We start from the raw sequence: 23135 nt of genomic DNA on the forward strand, positions 1-23135 counted from the left end.
AGCTTAGCGGACCCTTGCCCTGCACACTCGTGCTGGCCCTGCGCCCTCCCAGACTGCGCCCGGGGCCTCCACAGTGGTGGGGGCCCAGACACTAGTCTGCGGGCTGACAGTAATCTCTGCCTCCTCAGAGACACCATCAGCTGCCAAGGAGCCCCATCCAACCTCACTCTGCTCTTCCTTCCTCCCCCTCCCAGGGCTGAGAGGGGCCCAGCACCCCCAGGGAGCCTCTGGGGCCCTGAAGCAGGCAGAAATGGGGCCAAGGAAAAAAGGTTCTGCTGCCCCCCACCCCCTGGGACCAGGTGGGCATGCTTTGAGTCCACCCTGCTGGGTACGGTAGCCACGCAGAGTGGTAATGGGGAAACTAAGACTCTGGGAGGTTTTGTGGCTTGCCAGAGAGCCTGGTGGTGGAAAGGTTGGGGCCGATAGCGGGGTAAGGCCCCTACTCAGCACCCCCCCCCCCCCCCCCCCCCCGCAGCCTCCTCTTCTGGCTGACCTCTCTGCAGGCTGCCATTCCTTACAACGTTGCTCTGGGGGGTAAAGGGAGAGAACCACGGACGAGAAACACATCCATTTTTAATAAATAGTTTATTTATCCAACGGTTTCAACCCTGATATTGAAGCCTGTTGCAGTGTTACTTATTCTTCTGGCTGGAGCCTGATTACGAGACCATTTGCCACGGGGCCGGCACTCGGATTCCAGCCCCGCCGATCATCCAGACATCAGAGGAAATGAGAGAGTATTGCTCAAATGAGGGAGACTGGAGCTTTATTAAGGAAACAAAAAATACCAGGAAGACCGAAAGGGGGTGGTTGATGCCTCTGGAGGCAGCTGTTCGGGCTCCTCCGCGCGCCCCTCTCCCGCCTGCCGCGGTTGAGAACATACGGGAACGAGGCTGTGTTGGAGAGGCCCCCCGCCAGGGCGTTTCTGGAGCGGGGCTCCCGCGCGGCGGGCCCACGGGCTGGCGGGGGACCTAGAGGGTCTGCGGCGGCGCAGGCACGCTCGCGGGCGGCCAGCAGGGGGCAGCCGTGCGGCCCCCGCGCCCACCGGGTCCGTGCCGCATGTTCTGGCTCCGCGGCCCCACAGTGGGGCCCGCTGTGGTCGCCCTAAGTCAAGGTGACCGTCGCACAGCGGAGGCGGGGCACTCCCAAGGTCCCGGAATCCGCATCGTCGCCCGCTGCAGTGCCGTGGCTGCGGGTCTGGTGTAGACCCGCGACTTGGTGAGAAGCACCACTGAAGAGCCCGGCCCTGCCTGCAGGCAGCCCTACCCTCCTGTCTGCTCCCGGGCCCCTGTGCCTGCTCCAGGTTCCTCTCAGGAGGCCACACCAGCAGCTCACTCCCCTGACCTGCGAGTCCCGCGTGCCAGGACCTGCATTTCTAGACAGTTCTTCTACAGTACTTGTTCTACTTTCTAGCACCTTCCCCCTTCAGGATAAAAGAGGCTCAACCCAGCTAGAGGACAGGCTTTCTCCCCTCACCCTTGAGCTCCCAGGTAACACCCTCTGAAGGCACATGGACCAAACTGCTCCCCAACCCCTGCCGCCCCAGCCTGCCGTCCCGACCCACCTCCCACAGGCACGATGCCCACTCTGCTGAGTGCTCACCAGCGGTGGAAGAGCTCCAGCCCACCTTGCTCGGCAGGGTCTCACCGCTGCTGCTCTTTCATCTTTTCTGTGCATCAAAACCAAACCCTTCTCCCCTTTTCTGCCAGCAATCGGGACAGAGAGGATTGGACCAATGCAGAGGACAAGCTACCCACCTGGCCTCTGGCTCTCTCCCTCCCCGGCCCTTCAAGGAAGCCCATGCTTTCCTACAAGCTAATCTCTGAAGAGTCCTACAGAGAGACCTTTGGAACCAGAGTCGGGAGGAAGGTGAAAGTCAAGGCAAGTGTGAATTCAGCACTGGCAGGTCTGGTGGCCTTCTCACACCCCTGGAGGGGACTGGCCTGGGACAGGCCGACTGGGAACAGGCCCCCCCCCGCCCGGGATTTATCGCTCTGAGTCGGAGAAGGAAGAGGGCTTAGTCCATCTCCACACCAGCATATCTTCTCCAGCCACGCGATGGGACTCTGTCTGGATCCGGGATTCATTGGACGCCAGGAACTCCACAGCCCGGTCCCAGACCCGCTTCATGCGCCTTCTGCAATGAGAGGGGCCAGGCTGAGCAGGCCAGCAGTGCCCCCGGAAGCTCTTCTGGCACAGCCCAGAGAAGCGAGCTGGCCTGTACACACCCTTTGTACAAACTGGGGACTTTGTACAAACTGGAGTACTAAGAACTCCTGCAGGGGAGAGAAATTTCTTGAGCCACAGAGAAATGATTCCTCAATCTTCTCTGCTCTAAAAGCATTCAATTAAAGGGAGCTGAAGGGAGCCGAAGGTGTCCAGAGCACCCCCCAGTGTCCAAGGGCCTGTTCCTGCAGCAGCCCTGGCCAGGCGGCCCCCCACCAGTGCTGGCTGCATTTTAATGCCCCATGTGGGGCAATCAGAGTGGCCACTGGGCTGTTGAGTCCAAACTCGACAGTACTTTGGAGTGTGGGAATGAGCTCAGCATCCAACTGGGGAGGCCAAGAAGCTGGAGCTGCTCCTGGAACCGGAGCTACCAGGCAGGACCCCTTCTCTGCTGGGTCCCTGGGGCCTTGCATCCCCTTGGACACCCCCCTATAACCTCTTCCCCCTCCAGACTAGACAGGAAGATTCCAAGGTAGTCAGAGAGGGCTGCTTTGACGTCTTCTCTTTGATGAGTTCCTGTCTTTTATCAGCTCTGCAGACTACCTCCCCATGACCCCTCGCGTGGAGAGGGACTGTGGGTGTGAACGTGTGGGAGCAGGAAAGGTTCAGCCTGGGGGAGGACAAAGGAGTGAAGCTCCTGAGGTGGCCTGTGGGTTGGGAGTCAGAGTGGGGGTGCCGGGGTTTTCTACCTCAGAGGTCAGGTCCTGTCACCAATGGCCCCTCAGCCTGTTTAGCAGTCCCCACTTGGCTGGTCCAGCCCCAGCCCTCCCTCCCACGTGCCCATGAACAGGCACGGAACAAGCCCGTGTGAGCCAGGCTCCCCAGCCCTCGCTCAGTCTCACGGGCAGACCCTTCTCTGCAGCGCAGACCTGAGGGGGCCCCACGCAGGGCCGACAGCAGTGATGTGTCCTCACGCCTTGAGGGCTCAGCTGCACGGACCGGGGGGCCTGGGAGATAAATTGAGAGGCTGAGAGCCAACAGGGGGTGAGTCTCCCGGGGTTCACTGCCAGGGCTCAGTCCCTGCGGGCCGCCGCACGGGCGCGGAGGCCGGGTGGCTCAGGCCGGAGACAGGAGGCAATGGCGCTCTTGCTGGTACTTCGGTCGATGTGTGGGCTGTGCTAACGGAAGGCCGAGCAGTAAGGGCTGCCTTGGGACGAGCGCCCTAGTGCTAGGCTCTGACTTAAGACCTGCGAGCCCATCTCTCGACAGCCCCACTCCCCTCTTCCTGGGACTTGTCGCTACCCAACAGCACAGTTTCCTTCTGCCTTTCTCACCTCTATTCCTCCTGAGTACCAACACTCCAGCAGGGCGGGGATTTGGGCTTCTTCCGCCCCCCACCGTCTCCCCGGGTGACCCAGGAGTGTGTGGCCCACAGCAGGTGCTCAGTAAGCATTTGTTGAGTAAATGAGGGCTTCACCGCAGCCCTCTGCAAGGCGGTGGTGTTACCTCTGTGTTTTGGATGAGTAAACTGGCTCAGAGAGGCCATTAACGACTCTGGGCAAGCCAGGAATTCGGTGGCAGCATGAATGCACCGTGTCCTCCCCCTGGAGGGCCATGCGGCTGCCTCATGCTGGGCACCACCAGCAGCACCAGCCAATGCCGTGATCCATCTGCTCTCCCTAAGCTTCCTGCCTGCACCTTCCCAAGGAGTAGGGTGGGCTTGAAAGTTCTTAAGCATCTTCACCTTTAAAAGGGGCCTTAAATGTTTTACTCTTCCAATTCCTCTTGGGTTGCACAGAAATACCACCAGCAGTGGGCCTCGAGCAAGTTCCTTGGCCTCCGCGTGCCTCGGTTCCCTTATCTGTAAGATGGGCTACTCGCTCTCTCACCTCCCGGGGCCGCAGTGAGGACCGAGCGAGTGGGGCTGTGTCCGTGGAGGGCCAGGGCAGTGCCGGCTCACAGCGAGCGCTCGGCACCCTCTGAGAGGATGGCATCCGGCCCGAGACCGCGGCGAGCTGCTGAGCAGGGCCCACGGTCTGGGCCGACACTGTGGCATGCCCTGCTGGCTGGTCCCTGGGACCCCATCCTCCAAAGCTACCCCACACTGGGTCTTGACGGGGTCCATCCAGCATCCGCAGCCCAGGCATGCCCATGGCCTGCTGTCTCTTCCTGTGCAGCTGGGCGCCCTGGAAGCTGACCCCAGCCAGTGCCGAGGAACTCTGCTTCAGCTACAGGCACACACGTGTACATGGGCCTAAGCGCGTAGAAAGCGAACCATGATATTTTAGGTAACGTGTCGTGGGTTATGGTTAAAAATGTTTGAAAAACAATCTCCTCCTCGCTAGTGACTGATTCAAGAATAGACAAATAACCCATTCTGGCCAGCAGGGCCTCGAGGAGTGGGTCACTGGCAGCTTCTGGGAATGTTTTCTCCTGCCCGTGAGGGCGACCCATCTCTCCCCTGCTGGCGGTGACAAGGCAGATGCTGACCCTGCTCCTGCGGGCTACCACCTTGTGACCAGGAGGAACTCTAACCAGCCCACAACATCCATGGGGGCCGGGACAACAAGCATCACAGAGAACTGGAACCAGAGACCCGACTATTCTGTGCCTGGAGCCCACAGGACTCTGGACTTGCACTCACAGCAATGTAGCCTGAGCCACGGTGGGGAGGAGGGCACTAGTGCCTGCCACCCAGAGCTTCCCGGTCAGCAAGGACGCTAACAGAGGAGTGGGCTCCCGCGGCCCTACGTCGTCTGTGCGTTCCGCTCCAAGAGCCGAGCGCTGTAGCAGTGGCAGGAGGCATGCACGGCCCCCTCACCTGTGCTCCTCGGGGCTGAGCTGCCCCCCTCCCCCCTCATAACTGATGCTCTGGGCCTCCTTCTGTGGCACTTGGCGGGCTCAGCCCAGGACTCACCGGCTCTGCGGAGGGATCAGGGTGTCGCGCACGTGCAGGATGCCCACGTACGGGTAGCGCTCCATGTCCTGCTCCCAGTCCACATAATGGTCCTGGACCACGTCTGCAGGGTAGGACAGAGGGCACCGTTTAGGGCACGGACCTTCTGGCGGGTGCCAGTGGTCCTTTCCCCAGGGGCCACACACCTATAATCTTCTTCACCATCTCGTACATGGCTTGTTCTTCTTCTTCCAGCTTCCGCCACCGGTATTTCAGGAGGATCAGGAGCCCCCACAGAAAGGCCAAACCTATGAGGGAACACAGGCCCCGTGAATCCGCCACATCGCTTCTGGCCGCACGAGTGTCCTGACTACCTACTACGTGTCAGGCCCAGGCCGGCTGCCGCTGACACAGGATGTGGAGATGCAGAGGGGAGGCAGGCTGTGAAGTGATCATCGTCCTCCTGCTGGCTGTCACCACAGAGACCTTCCCAGCTGTCCAGATTGCGGCTCCTCCCAACCTCATTCCGGGCCTTTCATCTCCTCCCTCGTGCACTGGAACACGGCGTTTCATACATATATACATGCGGGGCCCTTTGTATTCCGAGATGCTGCTGCCGATAATGATGTGTGTGCCTGATGGTGTGGTTGAGGGAGCCGTGTGCACGCCCAGATGGCCTGTGATTTGTAACTTCGCCATGTCTACAGAGCGGGCAGTTTCTATGACTCGGCCTTTCACCTTCAGAGACACCCCAAGGTCTCTGCTCAAAGGCAGCCCCTGATGTCAGGCAATAAGACCCGTGCTCTGCTTTGCAGCTCAGCCCCCTGCGTCCACCCTGCTTTCATCGGGTACCTAGATCTCCCGAGGAGATGTTTACATTGTTCAGGAAGTAAAATTAGGCCAAGGTCCTGCTGCGCCTTCTCCTCCTTTGAGAGGCTTGCCCTCTGGGGCCCTGGGGGGTGATGATGCTGGGCTCCAGCCAGGGCCAAGCTCCCCCCTTGGGGACACTGATTGTCCCCAACCCTGATCAGGGATATTTTCCAGTTACCCTCATGCTCCTGCCACCAATCTCTAAAGGTAAGATGACCCAGGGCAGAGGCTGACTTGTTCATCTCCTCTGTTTTATTAGACAGACCTCAGGTTCACTAGACAGAAATGAACTGTCTGGGCTTGGGTTTCTGTATCACTCATGCCCGAGAGTGTCACTGAGCTGGGCTCCCGGGAGGTGCTGTATGAGCAGTCCCAACGGCAAGGATGGGGTCGCGGGAGAAGGGCAGCCAAGGACTTACACCAGAAGAAGATGAGCACGTTGGTGACCGCGGTGAACAGGGCACGGCTCAGGCGGCAGCCCACACCCATGCGGGGGCGGGCAGATTCCAGGCAGACCACTTTGTCCACAGTCGTCACCAATTCCGATGGGTCTTCCCCCTTCAACCTGAAACGGGACACAGGGCTGCAATGGCGTTCAAAAGCTCCCAGGAGCCGCGGAATCAGCCCCGCTTTAAAGCAGAAAGAGAAAAAAGGAGGAGCTTTGAGGCCTCTACTTGCTTATGAAATAGACTTGGTATCCTGGTTGCATGCTTTCCAGAAATTTCCCATGTTGGTTACTTAGAAAGAATAAAGCTTTAAAGACGGCAGCAGGCTTGAACCCCTACCGCTAAAGTGACATCCCCCTCTGTCGGGTCTTTTGACAGCCCCTCTCAGCGTGTGGAAGATTAAACTGTAAATTGGATTCCCACCTCCCAGCATAGAGAAATGGAAATGTTTACTGAATCGCTGGCTTTGCACTGCATGGCAGGAACTGAGAGAGTCTGGGAGGGTGTGCTTTTCCTTGGTGACGGTGACAAGGAGGCACATAAGCTGTTTAAGTGTAAAGATCGGGGTGCCATGAGGCTCGGGGAAGGACAACCACTGGGCTCTCTGAGGCCAGGTCCCAGCCCCATCGCTTCCACCCTGGTCCCTGAGAGGCGGTGTCAGGACACGTTAGGATGCCCACGCTTGCACCTTCTTCCAGCTAGGTGACCATCTTGTGCTCTGGACAGCACACGGGAATGCCCAGTATCTGAAGTGTCCCGATATCTCACGAACCCACTTTGAGTACTGGTCCTCTGAGCTGGGCTTGGCCACCCTCCCGACGGCCTTCCCCCCGTGTGAAAAGGTGCATGCCATCCTTCTGTGCTAGCAGCTTTGGTGAGTGCTGCCGAGGCTAAAATCCATATTCTCCTCCCCCGTTCCTAACACACAGGAAAATCGCTCAGCCACTCAGGGAAGCATTATTTTTTTTAAGTCAATGAATTTTAATCGGGCCCTGCATCTGGTTATCAAGCTTTAGCTTGAGTTGCCTGAGGGGCTTCTGGTAGAGGCGTGGCTGATGGAATTAGTTGTCTGGGTGGATTAGAGAGGAAGGCAACAAAACCCTAGAGTGTATTTGAATATCAGGAGCTGTGGCCTGAACAGAGTCCCCAACAAACCCTGGGAAAGGGGAGGGAGTGCCAGCGTGAAGAGCTCTGGGGGATGGGGGGTCTGGTAGGGGGAGCATCGCTGGGGTGCCCCTCCCCAACGGGCTGAGCAGCCAGATGGGGCTTCTCAGGAGGGTGAGGGGGCTTGCTATCTCTGCTAACAGTGCTCCCCAGAGATAGAAATGAGGTTCAACTGCCTAGTGAGAATAAAATTCAGTATTTCCTTTGGCAACATCCATGCTGAGTGAAACCAACAGACAGAAACATTTCATCTAGTAATGAAAACTAGCACCGGATGAAAGGAAGTTCAGAAAAATGCCTTCTCTAGCAACCCATGTGGGACCAGTGAATTCAAAGGGCGCAGAGTGAGTTACTTGAAACGCTTAGCTGGAACACTAGGCTCACGTTCTAACACCTGGATTTTGTGTCTTATCTTGAAATGGCTCCTTACGGTGCCCCACCGAATGCTTCTTCCTTCCAATGCCCGGCTGCAGGCTTAGCCCGCCAGGACTCAGCTGGGACACCCGCCTCTAACTTCAGCCCCAAGACACATCTGTGAGCGCACGGCAGCGGGCCGATGGGTGAGGACCATGGTCGCGGGTGCCGTGGCGGTGCTGCCACCCTGTGAGGCCTCGCCCACACTCACCAGATGCCCACGTCCTTGTTACTGCTCAGTATCCAGGTCAGTGCGGCCTCAAACTTGGCGGAGGAGTTGCCGGTCACATTCTGGGGGAGGGGGCGGGAAGTTAGCGCCGTGTCTGCGCGGACCAGCTGGAACGTTATTCTCCTGCTGGATTAAGGAGGCCCTCTCCCCCGTCCTCCGCAGGCCCCAAAGCCCCATTCTGCTAAATGCACAACAAAGTGGCAGGTGAAAATCTGGGCTGATGAGAGCCAAGAAAGAGCTCTACTGGGAAGAGTCGATGCAGAAGCACACAAGAAAGCAACGCAGGTCTGAGGTAGCCCAAACCCAAACCCAAACCTTTCTCAAGGACCAAAGTGTGAGGCCAGAGAGCTGGCAGCTCATCTTGGGGAAAATGAAAAAAAGCGTGGGGATGGCAGGGGCACGGGGGCGGGGAGGTGGGTGCCCGGTGGCCAGTCCCTGCCCCTCTCCGGGCCTCAGTATCCTCATCTGGGAAATGACAATGAGCTAGGTGACCCCTAAGGTTTCTGCCAGTTCTGAAGTTCCAGAATTCTATCAAACTGGGGCCAGGCCAATAGTCAAATAGACCCTGAGCAATCTGCACAGTGAACATAAAGGAGAGAACAGACAGGTAAAGTGTAGATCCGTAAAGCTGCTGGGAAGAGGAGAAAAGTGGGGAGCAAGTAACAGGGCCATTGAAAGAAGGGGCAGCCCGCAGTGGCCACACCAGCTGCTCAGTAGCCCCCCCCCCCCCCCGCAGCCCGCATGCGGCAGGCCGGGCTCTGGCTCACAGCCCACCTTGGACCAGTCGCCCCTACTGCTGGCTAAAACTGAAAGTAGCCTAACACTCAACTAAGTTTAAAAAAAAAAAAAAAAGGGAAAACAAAAAAGCCAAAAAGCAAACACACAACGAAAAGGGGAAAAAAAAGCAGTGCTCACAAGATCAGTACAAAAGCACCAGGACCTCTGGGGAACGGGTAAGCATCGCAGCCTACTTACTGCTAGGTATTCCTGGGCTTCCATTACAGGAATGCATTTGCTTTTTAGCTTCTCTGGATTTCCACATTCAAAATTACCTAGGAGGAAAAAACACACATTCAAACACAAAGGAGAGGTGGAAAAAAATTACTCTGAAACAGACTAAAAAAATGCAGTGCGAATCAAGCCATCCGCTCTGATGGGGAGCATGTGGCCCCACGGCTCCGGCTTCTGTGGGGTATCTTCACTCTGCAGCAAGATCAAAAGCCACTTAGCTTGGATCGATTCCAGATCATTAAAACCTGACCTGCAAAGCAGTGTGGTGATTTGCATTAAATGACTAAAAAGCTGCCCAATCCTAAGGTCTGTTTGCAATTGATCCCTAAAAGGATCAGACAGATAGCTTTGGAAGGAACCAGAATGGCACTATAAATAAACGCAACCTGGGAAAAAAGAAAGGCACTGCAGGGAATCCGACCGGGACATAGGCAGGCGACCCGGAACCCCAGGCCCACTGTTTTGAGGGGTTCTGGGGAGGGATGTCCAAAATGCCCCACAGAGAAAGAGGGCGCCTCTGTGCTGGGCAGTGGGGCCTCAGTGTGGGGCTCCAAGGGGCTGTTCCCTCCTGAGCACCCTGGGTGACCAGCTCCCGCCTAGGATGAAGCCCACCCAGGGCCACCGCCTCTGAAAAATCCCCGGCCTGTAGGGGAGTCTTGTTGGACCAAATCACTCTGGACTTGGGGGCCTGCCAACAGCCACTGGCTCTCGACAGCCCGCTATGGTCCACCCACCACATGCTGCTTCCTGTGGGTCACCAGACTCCTGAGAGCAGGGACAGCACGGGGTGGGCCTGCACCAGATCCTGAACCCACACAGAGCCTGACTGCTCTTAACCTGGCACAGCCTAGGGGCCACCGATGGCCAATCTGTGTGCTGGGGAGGGAGTGGCTGAGAATGAACTTTAAAAATCTTGAGAATGAACTAAAGCTTATCCCTCCCATGCCGAAGTTGATCTTGACCTTATGGGACCCCTGAGATCAAGTTGGCTTCTCCTGCCCTGCCCCGATCGCCCTGGCCTGCTTAAGCTTGTCTGGACCACGGCCATGGTCTCCTGATTGGTTTCCTCCTCTCCCCTCTCCCATCCACGTTTGATCAACAAAAGTTTAAAATGATTCTGCTTAAATGGCACTGCTACACTCAAGCTGCTATCACCTTTGTCCTCCCGGCTCCTGGCTCTCAGCACATTGCTCCCCTGCTCAGAAGCCTCCCTGGTGCTCACCGCTTGCGGTGATCAAGCCCCCGTGGCCTGGCATCTACAGCCATCCACAGTGGGGCCCAAGCGACCTTTCCAAACTCCATTCCTTCTGTTTCTCCTTCCCCCATGAGGCCAACTGCTTCCGTCTCTGCCCCTGTAATTTCCTGCCTCTCTGGCTCCGCCTGCCCCCCACATACACAGAATCAATTCCTCTTGGGTGTCAGGGCCTGGCACAGATACCCTCCCCTGTGCCGCTCTCCTGACTGCTCCAGTGAAAAGGCAGCGTGCCTCCTAGAACTTCTGGCCTCTCGGTTCTCATCCAATCACACCTCGTAACAGCCAGTGGTCAGGGAGGTAGGTGGCCTGTCTCTTCTACTAGACCAGAAGCAGCCTGTGGGCTGCAAAGGCCAACACAATGCTCTGCCTATAGGGTGACCTCTGGGGGGGGGGGGCGGGGGGATGGCCTGGTAGAGTCCTCATTCCCCTGCAGTGAGACCCTCACTAAGTGCCTCAGAGGACAGGAGGCACTAGGCTCCTTGATGGCATAAGCCGGGACCACATACGGAGGGCAGGATGGAGGAGAAATGTCTACCAGCATCCACTGTTTAAGACAGAGCTTCTCTACTTTATACCCTAGGGCTCTTTTGAAAATGCAGACTTTGATTCATAGGTTTGGGATGGTCCTCAGATTCTGCATTTCCAAAAAGCTCCCAGGTGATCCTAATGCTGCTGGTCCCTGGACCACAGCTGAGTCACTAAGGTCTGGAACATCCTCTTAGGCCAGAATTTATATTCCGAGCCCTTGGGCCAGGGAGAAAGGCCCCTGAGTCCTGTGATGCTGTGAGCCCCCACTCCTACTGCTCCTCCGAGCTTACAGACGCTTCCCTGACCATCACCAGTCTCCCACCAGTCAGGAGGCAGTGGGAGAGCTGAGGCCCACAAGACTGGCCCCGAGGGCTGAGGGCCCAGTACAGGCCCATCCAGCCTTGATTCCCTAGCAACAACTTTAGACAAGGCCCCACAGATCAGAGGTACCTCTTGAACATCTCATAAGACTAAATAGCTCCGTCTGGTTCTGGTGCCAGATATATTTAACTTGGGGCACAAGCTCTGGTCATTCAGCTATGCCTTTAGCAAGTGATTCTGAGAGATGTGGGGAGGTGATATCTCTGGCCTCAAAGAACAATTTTCTAAATAAAACAGTAGGGAAACCTTCCGGATGGATGACTTTTTAGGGGCGTATTTCATGGCACTGCTGAAAATGCCCTCCTCTAGAGTACAGCGCTTACTTTTCACTCTGTAAAAAAAGAAAAAAAGAAAAAAAAAAAAACCCGACCCAAGACCACTTGGTTAGATAGGGAGACAGTTTCTGAAAGGATAAGGGACTTCCAATTTTAGTATATGTGCTGCCGAAGCGAGCACAAGGATAAGGGACTTGTCCAAAGTCCTGCAGCCAGATGGGGAGATCAGGACCAGAGGTGACACCGGGGCCCTGGCAAGCTGGATGGACCTGTGGGACTAGCCCACTACTCAGACCCCTGCCACCTGCATAGGCCTCTCCTCCTGGCCTGGCCGACCGTCTGGTACAGGGAGGCCCTCCAGGTCAGAAGACCCAGACTGAGGAGACCTGGGGCCTGGCCCCTCCCAATGCAACATGAACCCCCTAGAGCATCAGGTGGTGGGCATCCAGAGAAAGCAGAAAGGCCTGTGCATGGGCCAGGACCCCTGGGAGCCTTCAAGGGGATGTGAGAACCAACCGTAGGCTTAAAAAAGATGTGTCTGAGTGGAGAAGCGGGGAAGGCAAGACTTGGTTTTGGAGTATGTCCTCTGGGACATCACCACAGAGCATCTCAGCCACCTGCCAGCCAGCCCCCGCCTGGCCGCTAAGGGTAAGAGCCCACAACCCTCGAATCTCAGGCCCCGAGCTATGCACTCACCGGCTTGGATGGCCAGGAAGTTGTACAGCTCATGCAGCAGCTCCAGCAAGGCCGCCTTCTGCCTGGCCTGACAGAACTGGAAGGGCACAGGACAAGCAGTCAGCAAGGGAGACAGGGGGCTCCGTCTAGCTGGCTTGAACTCCTCGGCTGCACTGTCAAGTGCTAAGCAGCGAGGAGCCCTTCAGAAGCCACATTCTGCAAAGAGGTGGGCACAGGGACAGGATGGATAAGTATCGGGTTAACCAGAAAAGCTGAGGCAGAGCTAAAAGCTGCCCCGGCCACCAAGGGCCAGTCATCCTGGAGGCTCCCAGCCTCTGTCCTGCGGCTCTCACGGGAATAGAGGCCATGAGGTGGGGCTGCAGGGAGATGCAGTCGGGCCTCCGAGGCGGGCCAGGCAAATGCCGTACTACTGCAGTCTCGTCTCCCCTCGGGCCACTCCCATCTGTTTTTGGAGAGTCAGGTGTCTACATTCTGCCCATAAATCGTCTGCTCTGTCGATGAGCTGCAGCAAAGGCTTCACCTTAGACATCCAGAGTCTAGACATCCGGAAACGACAGGGGGCGAAAGTCATCTGTACGAGAACGCAGGAACAGGGATACAGGCACACCTCGCTCTCCTGCACCTGCAGCAGGACTGACGCCGCTAGGCCGCTAGCTTTAGAACATTTGAACGAAAGGCTGCTCTCCTTGACAGCGAACGGCAGGCCATGGGTTGTCATGAGTCTGCACTGAATCTTCACCACAATCTCGACCGCACCCCAACTTCTCAGATGAGGAGCTCACGGTTTAGAGACCTGCTAGACCCCAAGATCCCACAACTAACAAGCGCTGGAGCCGGTCGAATCCAAGCCTCCCGCCACCTTCAGACCTCCTCTGGGCTGTCACTGCGCAGGACGCCCGACTGACGCTGAGGGCCCGGGCTTGGGGCCTAGCTCGCGACAACTGCAGAAGGAACCATGGTCCCCTTCTTTCTTGGGCTCGCTTGTTGCCCTCACCTGCAACATGTGGGACTTGTTTGTCATAGTCTCAGAGGCCAAGATGGGTCCCCTCGTGTTGCCTAAAGACCCAAAAGCCTTTACAAGGTACAAAATGGCATAACCAAGATTTACACATATGACCATTAACGTTCAGAAATGACTCCCAAGTCTGTAAGTAGAATCGGGTACCCAAACTACCTTTTAAAGACGAATGAGATGGGAAATGTTGATGGTAAGAAATGTAACTGAATGTACACGGAGATTCCAATTCTATAAACATATGTACACAGATGGGAGGGGAAGGAAATGCCCCCAAAATGTCAGTGGCGATTATCTCTTGGTGGCAGAATCATGGCTGATTTTGTCACATTTTTCAAATTTGCTACACTAAACATTCGCTTACTGTCACAACCAGAGAACAACAACAACAACAAAAGTGGTCACAATGAACTCTGTTCCAACTCAATGACATTTAGAGTGATACCACCTAAAGGGAACAGAAGGATAGAAGGCACCAGACCACGAGATGGCCTGCCTGAGACAGCACACCCACTCCCAGCCTGTCCACACGTTTTCAGCAACACAAAGGCAGAAAGAAAAACGCTAAGTGTCATAGTTGGCTGAGAAGGGAAAGAACACGTATATCCCCAGAACTCCAATGCCCATCTGGGTTCTGGGGGAGCCTGAGCCACACAGAGAATGAGACTTTCCACAAGAGCCTCACCAAAGCCAAGAAGCACCTCCCAATCTGCCTGTTCCCATGTCCTCCCTTCACGAAGGCCACTTCACGAAGGCCAAGAGCATCCTGTGAAATCTCAGCTCAGTGGAGCCTGCCGACAATGCCCAGACCCTGCCTTTTGATGCTTGGAGGTTGCAAGTCCCCAGTCTGCTCATTGAGCACATTTTTAGCAAGGCCCCGGATTGTGCCTGTTGGGGCTCACTCAGCTGGGGTGAAGAACCAAGAGATAGAAACCAGAGAAGTCTTACAGACTTGTTTCCTGTTTTTTGCTTTCAGGATTCAAAATTCTAGTTTTCCCTCTGACCACTACCTATTTTCCTGGGCCACTTCCTATAATCATCAACTCTGGTTTTCACGGCACAAGGCAGTTTAAACTTAATATGAATCTGTTTTCACAAAACAATTGAGAGGCAAAGATACTTGGATGAACGCAATAAATGAGTATAATAAAACACCCCCAAATAATATAGCAGAAGCCAAAGAGAAGATAAAACCTATTATTTCCACCAGGCCACCCCTTTGGTAACATGGGTAAGAAAGTGAATGCGAGACCATGTGTTGTTTCTTTCCCAGCCCCCGGGCTGCCAGATATGGAGCCTGAGGCCTCGGGAGAGGCCTGGCATTGCACAATTAATAATTAGACTACTAAGTCATGCCCTCTGGCAGCAAAAGGCTCCTCCTGGTAGGATTTATGACCTGAAAATTTACTGCCTCCTATCTTCCCCAGACTATTACCTGTGCCAGCATCCCAGCTCCCGGCTAATGCTGCGGGCATGACTCATAAATGGATGGGGCTGCTCGCCTTCCCCAAAGATTCTTTGTAGGGAACATTAAAGCTTCATAAAACAAATCTATAGACTAGGAGGGCTAATTCTACTTCAGATATATTTAAAACAACCTCCCCCCACCCCATGATGTTTCAAATCTGAACAGCACTGCCAGCCACAGACGTACTACCAGAGGGAACGCAGACCTGAGAACCCGGCCTCTGGGTGCTTAAAAATGGTCAGCCCTTCCTCTGGAAGCCAGGGAGCTTGAGAGGTCCTTCAGCTCCAACTTACTGCATCTCCCTAGATTGACTTAGGCAGAAGATCAAAGTCCCCAGAGCTGTGATTGATGGGGAGACCTTCCATAACAAGCCCAGGGTTGGATCTTGGGAGTTCAATTCTCTCTGTTTCAAGTACTCCTTCGCCTACCACAATTGAGTCTGACACAAACATCACAGAACACGATGTGATTCTGGTACATTACAGGAAGCACTCCTGAAAATGATCCTATTATGATCTTTTTCTGGGCCAGTTTACCTCCTGACGGAGGCTAACATCCTCAGGATGTTATACAAAATGAATAACAAAAGCTAGAGAAACTCGGACTCACCTTATCTGTTTTGCTCGCACAGTCCACTGGCAATAACTTCACTGAGACCAAGAAAAGAAACACAGGAAATTAAAAGTGTGGGTTGAGGAAAAGATTGCAAAAAGGGACCACTCTCAAAATTCAGGGGAAGTACAACATTACCAACCTAAGGGTGGGGATCAGGAAGATGTCATCTAAATGGGGGCACTTTTAAAATGCAGACAGTAACATGTACAGGTTTCCCAATCCTGGATTAGGAACTAGGGCGAGGACAGCTGGGTCCAAGTCCTAGCTGGAAATGATTAGCCACAGGCTCTTGGGTAACTCAACCACTCTGAACCTCCGTTTCCTCATTGTAAAATGGGATCGATAAAGCTTCCCCTGCTTAACTCAGGGAGTTAACCTCCAACAAGCCAAATATACGTGATGGTTTTGTAAATTGCAAACAGTGATATGTTGAACAGGGATTAGTACCATCATGGGAGGGGTGCTCCAGGTAAATCCCAGTATATATCCAAGAGCTGTGGTCTTAAAGCATCTCAGCAGTGAGTATGACAGTATACCGTTTGACGACTGTGGAACCAGTACAGTCCCACAACACTCCGGGTCTGCTTAATTGCTTTAATAGGTGGATAAACTGCTCTCATAGCCAAGAAGTTATTTGGGTGTGTGCATGAGTCTGGGATCCCCATGCCCACAGACTTGTTCATATACCCAAACACCCATCTGCTGCGACAGCTAAGACACAATTTAGCTTCTCCCTGCATCTTGGCTGTTCCTGCTAGGCATGGAAAGATGTGGCCGTGGCTTGAGGCTGGGAGCAGTACTAATCACAATGCTTTGCAAAGAGTATCAAAAGTTGGTGAACTCACAATGTCACTTTATACTTATACTTTAAATTTATACACTTTACCCTTTAAATTTATAAAGAAATGATTTCTATGTTTTCTGTTAGACTATAAAGCTCAGAGTTACCCAAGAGGCAGATTTCCCTTCTAAGAAACGTACCAATCCTCAACTATTCAGGAAGCATACTGTTTCCTGCAGACCTCTTACTGGCATGTCAAATCACTAAAGTGTGGACAGAAGAATGGCTGGGAATGTCCTTGACTCACAGAACCCTCTCAGCACACACGCCAGGAGGATAATGCAAGCAAGGATAAACGCCTCCATTTATATCAGTTTAAACTCTTCTGGTGCTGCAAAGCTGGGAACCCAACCACATCAGATCTGTGGGCAGTGAAACCTGGGGTGCCTTCAAATGGGCACTAATGTGTGAATGAGCAAGAGATCCAAGTTAAGAAAGAACTGAAAAGGAATGGGGGTGGACCTGTCTGTTGGAGAGGGGTGTGGTTTTCTCTAGAGAGGGAAAACCAGAGGTTGAGGTGGAAGTGACTAGGAATGAAGACTGCTTCCAGCACGTGGTTGAAAGGGAGATTGATAGGGAGGGCTAGGGCAGAAAATGAGAACAGGAGAGAGTGAAGACAGAAATTACTGCAGGAACTCCAGCCCTCTCCTCCCACAGCGGGAGGGAGAATCGGGGTCTGGAGGTAAGAAGACAGCCGGAGACATCCGACAAGGCCCGCGATGTGCGCTGAGAGGAACGGGTGGCCGTTCTGGTGGACACTCGCGCGCCCGGGGCCCTCCCCTGCGCCGGCCCGGGACGTACTGTTGTCCTCCGCCTCCTGCGGCGCCGAGGGCTTGCCCATCTTCACCCAGAGGATGCCCAGGAAGACGAGCAGCAGCCCCAGGCTGGCCCAGAACAGGAGCCGGGACAGGTAGCGCTCCAGCCGCCGCCCCGCCTCGGGCCGGGCCCGCGCCGCGCCGGCCGGGCCAGTTCGCGTCGCCCGCAGGCCCGGGCGCGGGTCGGCGCCGAGGAGGGCGGAGGGCGGCCGTGCCGGGGCCGGGGTCGAGGCCCACCAGCGACGGACTCCGTGGCCCGGCGCGGCCCTGTCGAGCGGCCGGGCGTCCTCGTCCTCCTCGGAGCTGCCCCGGACCGAGGCGCGGCGCCTGAGCGGCGCAGGGCGGGCGGGGTAGGCGAGGCCGCGGCTCCCGGACCAGGAAGCCGCGGAGGCCCCGACATCGCCGAAGGCCCCAGAGGTCGCGAAGGCCGAGCCCGAGCCCGACGGGGAGAGCCAGGGCTCCGCTCGCAGGGAGGCCGCGGCGGGCCGGGCTCGCAGCGGCGCCTCCTCGCGCAGCCGGGCCTCCTCCCGCAGCCGCTCCTCGCCGCGCAGCCGGGCCTCCTCCCGCAGCCGCTCCTCGCCGCGCAGCCGGGCCTCGCCCCGCAGGCGGCGCAGCTTGTTGCGGTAGACGTCCCGGGTGGTGTCGGTGATGGGTCCTGGCTGGAAGCCCAGGGCCTGCAGCTCCCGCCGCAGCTCCAAGTCCGACAGGCCGGCCATGGCCAGGACACCGCCCCCCGCCCGCCCCCGGCGCGCACCGCACCCGGAACTGCTCCTGCCGGCGGCCGCGGCGGAGCGGGCGGGGCCCCGCGCCATGATGGGAAGGTCTGTCTGTGCCGCCATGTTGAGAAGGTCCGCGGCTGCCTGATTGCCGGCCATGATGAGGGGGTCAGACTCGGCCCTTAGGCCGCCATGTTGGGGAGGTCCGAGGATTCTTTTTTTCTTCCCCCTTCTTCCTTTTTCCTTTCCCCTCTGTGCTCAGTCCGTCTCGTTCGTAAGACCATCGGTGTTTCTTTCCGAATATTCCGCCCCATGCGCGGTCGCTGGCACGTGGTAGGCATTCAGTAAAGTGTTGATTTAGTGGATGAATTGCTTTAACGGTGAAAGACAAGCCGTTTCGGAGAATGGGGAGATGGGATCCTGTGCCTCCGTCTGTGCTTGGGGAGGGGCTCTGGGTCGTGGACTAGACGCCGGGCATGTTCTGAGACCCCGTCCGACTTCGGGTCGAGGGCGGCAGGCCTCTGTGTTTTCCTAGGAGTTCACTCTGAGGTGGGGCTTGGAGGGGATGTAGGCCGTGCCCCAGGCTGATGCTGCTTGCATCGAGGGGCAGAAGAGCCAAGTGCCCTTGGGCTTGAGTGGGCAGTACAGGCTTCTGGGAGGAGCCCAAAGGTCTGGATGGTGGGATTTTTCACGGGAGATGGGTAGGGGAAGACCCCCGAGACACAGTCTTTTGTCACTTGCGGATTTAGGTTGGCGACTCCCAAATCCCAACGGCGCCACTCTCAGATGTGTGATCATACCCAATTATCGTTTCTAGCCTGCTGGCCAGTACGGTTGGTAGGGTTGCTATGAGGATTAGAACAGGTAATTTGTATAAGGGGATCAAAACAGTGCCTGGTACACGTTCCTAAGTGTTTATACTTAACCCCTCTCTCCACAGCGGCAGGTAGAACCTCCCATAGGGCACCCTATTTGGTTATAGGAAGGCTCTTAGCTGAGAAGCCCCTGAGGGAAGCATGGGGAGTGGTGGCAAATGGCTCACAGTCTCCCTTCCGCCTTCCTCCCCTCTTTGTAAGCCTTCCACATCCTTCTTCAACTCCCTGTCCCAAACACTTATGGCCGCCCTGGGCCTCTTAGGTTCTGTCACTGCTACTCCTCTAATTCAGTTCTCCCCGTCCCTGCCCATCGCCCAGCCCCCACCTCGCCTGCCCCTATTCCTTCCCTGGGTCGTGGGCAAGGCCCCTCTGCCAGTGGTTTGCATCCTTGCCACTTGCTGTACCACCGGAGTATTCCTACACCGGCCGCAATTGCTGGGAAAATTAGAGCCTCGGCTCACTCAGGCTTCCGTTGTTAGCCTCCCCATATCCCCCAGCTTAGCTGTTCCCATGTGGTGCAATTTTTCTCACCAAGTGTTGTTTTCCTTTTCTCTGCCTGTGTTTGCACGGAATGCCATGAATTTGATATAGTGATTGCCTAACACATATACCACATAATAGTATTTTATTTCTTTCTGAAGCACTGTTTGCATGACAAATGAGTTGGTAACATTTGTGCAACTCCTTGCAGCTGTGCAGTTCAATATATAAGGAATGAGCCTTTCGGCATCAATACTGGCCCCGTGTATTCTAAGAGGGCTTGAATCTGACGCTTAAACGAAGTGAACGTTCTGGCATTTCGCAGAGTTACGGTCTGTTTCATCACAGTGGATCCCAGGGCGATTTAAAAATATGTCCTGAACTGGAGCCGCCCCCCGCAGTGGTCCCCAGCGTGGGCTTTGTCAGCCTGCCTGTGTTTGGGGCCGCTGGTGCTGTTACATCTACCTAGGGCCCAGTGAGCCCCACCTGCCAAGCCTGTTGTCTTCCCTCTAGCCTGGAACCCATCGTGTTGGCCGCTGTGGCTTTCTGCCCCCCTGTGGTCCACCCTCTGCCTCCACGGGCTTCTAGCAGTGGCTGGATTTGTCTCGCTGGGTCCAGCGGGCCTTTGGGCTCATGCGCCATCCCTCGAAGCGTGTTTGCCAGTCAGTGCTCCCCCGTGACGCCTGCCCCCCCGGGGAAGAAGCCTCCCCATCGGATTGAGAAAAGTCAATCAGAAAAACCCTCACAAGTCAATCGTCCCTCTCAGCCCACTTTCTTCCCTGCCCCTCGTGTCTTCCCCGCCGCGGGCTCAGCCATGGGGCCCCTCTGTGACATTGCCTCACGCTGGGAGCTGCCCATGAGGCTCCTCGCATTCTCCGAGTTTGCCACCTGTGTCGAGTATGGGAACGCATATTTTAAAGCAAAGGGCAATATTGCAAAGTCAGTGGCTGCCCTGCGTGCTACCCCCCCCCTCCCGCTTTCTCCTCACTTTCTTGTAGGTTTTTTTTTTTTAAGGTGAGCAGCTTAGACTGCGGGCAGTCTTGCTGATTTATTAAAGGTAGAAGAGGAGGGACGCCTGGGTGGCTCAGTTGGTTAAGCGACTGCCTTCGGCTCAGGTCATGATCCTGGAGTCCCGGGATCGAGTCCCGCGTCGGGCTCCCTGCTCAGCAGGGAGTCTGCTTCTCCCTCTGACCCTCCTCCCTCTCATGCTCTATCTCATTCTCTCTCTCAAATAAATAAATAAAAAGAAAAAAAAAAATCTTTAAAGGTAGAAGAGGAAAAACAAGCTCCAGTGTCCAAATCTACTTAGTAACCACATCCACACATTTAGCAGAGGTGAGGGGCCTCTAGAAGGAGGCTCTGGATTCCCAGAGGGCCGCCACACTGCCTGCCGTCCTGCTGACCTCTGTCTCAGCAGAGCCTTATAATAACAACAACCATAAATCTTTTAGTGGGTTCCATTCTCCTTCTCCTCCTGCAAAAAGCCCTGCACACATTTATCAGGTCCTTAGAGATGCTGGGGGACTGTGGCCTCGTCCTTGATCCACCCCCTCGCCAGCCTCGTGCATCTCTCTGGGCTTCCTTGGAACCACATCGTGGGTGGTGTCACGCTGTGGGATGGTGGGGCCCTGGGAGAGTGTGGTTGAAAAGTGGGGGACAAAGTGGTTGCCATCTAGGCTCAGGTTTTGGCTGGAACGGCCCTAGCACGGTCCAGCTTCTGGCTGGCTTATCTCAGTGCCCCGGGGAAGAGGAGAGCTACCTTTCATCCCTCCAGGTCAATGAGGGGGCAAAGAGAGTCACAGAGAAATGCCAGAACAGGTATAATGGGCAGTTAGGTTGGCTGCTTTTCACAATCGGCTGAAAATGTAACAAAACACTCATTCTTTCGGCCACACTTTGATATCTGTGGGTAAAAGTTCCTTTAGAGGCACGGAATACATTCCCTGATGTCAATAACGAATTGTGTATGAAGAAAAATGTAATGCTTTCAGAACATTTTCTTTTGGGCTTTGTCCATGATTAGATTATACTAAATTACAGAGTACAGATATCAGGCAATTACTCTTTGCTTTTAACTATTCAATTTCATGGCAAATCCACGCAGCTCAGTAATTATAAAATCATACCGATGTGGTTACCGAGAAAATACCTCATCATCTCCATCTTGTGAAGCGAGGTTCAGGTTGCCCAATAATTACCCGCGGTCCTGTTAAGTATAAAGTACATTCCAAACGAAGAGGGGTAATCTGTAACTGTCTGTAATTGCCAGTTTTCTGGACAGATTCTTGCCGATTTCGCTGGATAAACCTCAGTAAGATGTGAGGAAGATTCGCTGTCCTCACCTGACTGGTTCCTCTGGGCACTTTACCCTCTCCGATCCTGGCTGGGTCCCGGTCCTGGCCATGGATACCTTTAACCAAGAGTGGATCTCTTTTTTCTTCTCTTTTGTGAAAATATGGTCATTTTTGTCTCAGCTCAGCTCACACTATCCGCCCCCCGCCCCCCGCCCCCAGTTTTAATTTCTTCCAGGGCTCTGCATGTCTTGTAAGAAGCAATCGAGTCTGCTGTCCTGGAAACTGGAGGAACTCATTGGAGAAAAAGAATTATTTGAGCCGATTGTGAGAAATTGAACAGCGGCAGGAGGAAAAGGAGAGAAGAAAGGAGCCGACACATCTAACCAGGCGGCTGGGGCACTGTGCATACACATGCAGGTGGCGGCTGGGTCCCTGTTGCGGCTCATTACTGAGAAGCACATCAGAGGCCACTGGGTGAGGGTCAGGGACAACCGGGCGCGGCACTGAGCTTTGAACAGGGCTGTTCTGCAGAACGACCAGCACCCTCCTGCCACCCAGGTGCTGTGGCTGTGGAACCAATTCCCATTTTCAGAAATGCAGACCGCCTGGGGCACAATCACCTAGGGGTCTCATTTCCTTCTTCGTACCTATTTCAACGCTGCTCTCTAACCCCAGGATCTTATGGAAAATTCTCCAGCCGGGTGGTGGGCGTGGGGTGGGGTGCGGGCAGTCTGGGACCTTGGGGGCGTAAGGTGAGCGCCCCCCTCTGGTGATGGGGGAAGGTAGTCTCACTGTATCCACAGATCTGAGCAGAGAGTGAGGAAAAGACACAAAAGCTGTGTTTTCCGCCCAGAAAGAGACAGTGAGCATTTTGCTTGTCTGCTTTTTGGAGTGGGTTCTGGGGAATGGCGTGAATGGCACGGCGGAGCTCCAAAGGGCGAGGAGGGGTCTTGGATCCAGTTCTTCCCAACCGCATGCTTTGTAGACTTTCCCGCTGTTCTTCCTCCTTTTCCACCCTTGCTGTGCAGCCCTCTCTCCATTCATTACAGGGTGTCTTGGCAGCATTTCCCGGGAACCTGCAGCTGTGCTTGGGCTGATCAATACGCGCATGGGAAATTGTGTGACTGTGCGGCATGAAGGGTCTGGGTCCCTTGGAAGGTTCGGGTGTCCCTCAGGAGCACTCAGAGCACCCCAAAGGAACGTCCTTTCTAAGGGTTGGGCTCGTCTTGTTCCGCTAACTACAATCCGTGGCTAAGCTCCCACAATGGGTGGGGTGGGTGGAAATGCCGAAGAGACAGCATGTCAAATTGCTGGTAACCTATGGCTAGAGGGAGCTGTGGTTCCTATAAGGCCCTGGTTGATAAATAAATGAACATTCATTAATGCAAAATTAAATTAGAATGAAATTTCCCAACGAGTTTTGTTTAGAAGGCAGAAATAAGTGGGTTGGCTGTCGAATTTTGTTGCGGATGCTGGAGCGTGTGGTCACAAGATGATAATAATAATAGTGATTTGCTGGTGCCTGTCCCCCCCAAACTCAAGGCACATATTACCACCTTGTGTTTGCAAAGGCTCATTGAGGTGAAAGGGCTAGCTGGAGGTTACTCAGCAAGGGGTTGAGTGCAGAAGTCTTACAACTCTCTGGCCCATTAGACCTCGAGCTTGCCAATAAACAGAAAGTAGAC

At 55.1% G+C, this 23135-nt stretch overlaps 1 protein-coding gene across 1 annotated transcript; it reads right to left on the minus strand.

Annotated features, from left to right (window-relative positions):
- Positions 1–749: 749 nt before the first annotated feature.
- Positions 750–17850, minus strand: LEMD2 (LEM domain nuclear envelope protein 2). Its single transcript, XM_045866720.3, has 9 exons — positions 17072–17850; positions 15424–15464; positions 12332–12407; positions 9161–9237; positions 8168–8247; positions 6352–6497; positions 5269–5370; positions 5084–5186; positions 750–2137 (listed from the first exon to the last, which is right to left on the minus strand). The coding sequence occupies exons 1-9, from the start codon at positions 17799–17801 to the stop codon at positions 1987–1989; spliced, it is 1506 nt and encodes a 501-aa protein (XP_045722676.3). The 5' UTR covers positions 17802–17850; the 3' UTR covers positions 750–1986.
- Between the last annotated feature and the right edge of the window lie 5285 nt (positions 17851–23135).

Source organism: Mirounga angustirostris, unplaced genomic scaffold (assembly GCF_029215605.1).
Source record: "Mirounga angustirostris isolate CCGP_5_RB_7025 unplaced genomic scaffold, mMirAng1.0.hap1 SCAF_8, whole genome shotgun sequence".
In the NCBI taxonomy this organism is placed as follows: Eukaryota; Metazoa; Chordata; class Mammalia; order Carnivora; family Phocidae; genus Mirounga; species Mirounga angustirostris.

Coding starts and splice junctions, on each gene's coding strand:
- LEMD2 (XM_045866720.3), bottom strand. CDS start 17,801: ATGGCCGGCCTGTCGGACTTGGAGCTGCGGCGGGAGCTGCAGGCCCTG. Junction 15,465..17,071: donor GCAGGAGGCGGAGGACAACA/GTACGTCCCGGG, acceptor TCTTGGTCTCAG/TGAAGTTATTGCCAGTGGAC. Junction 6,498..8,167: donor AACAAGGACGTGGGCATCTG/GTGAGTGTGGGC, acceptor GTCCCGTTTCAG/GTTGAAGGGGGAAGACCCAT.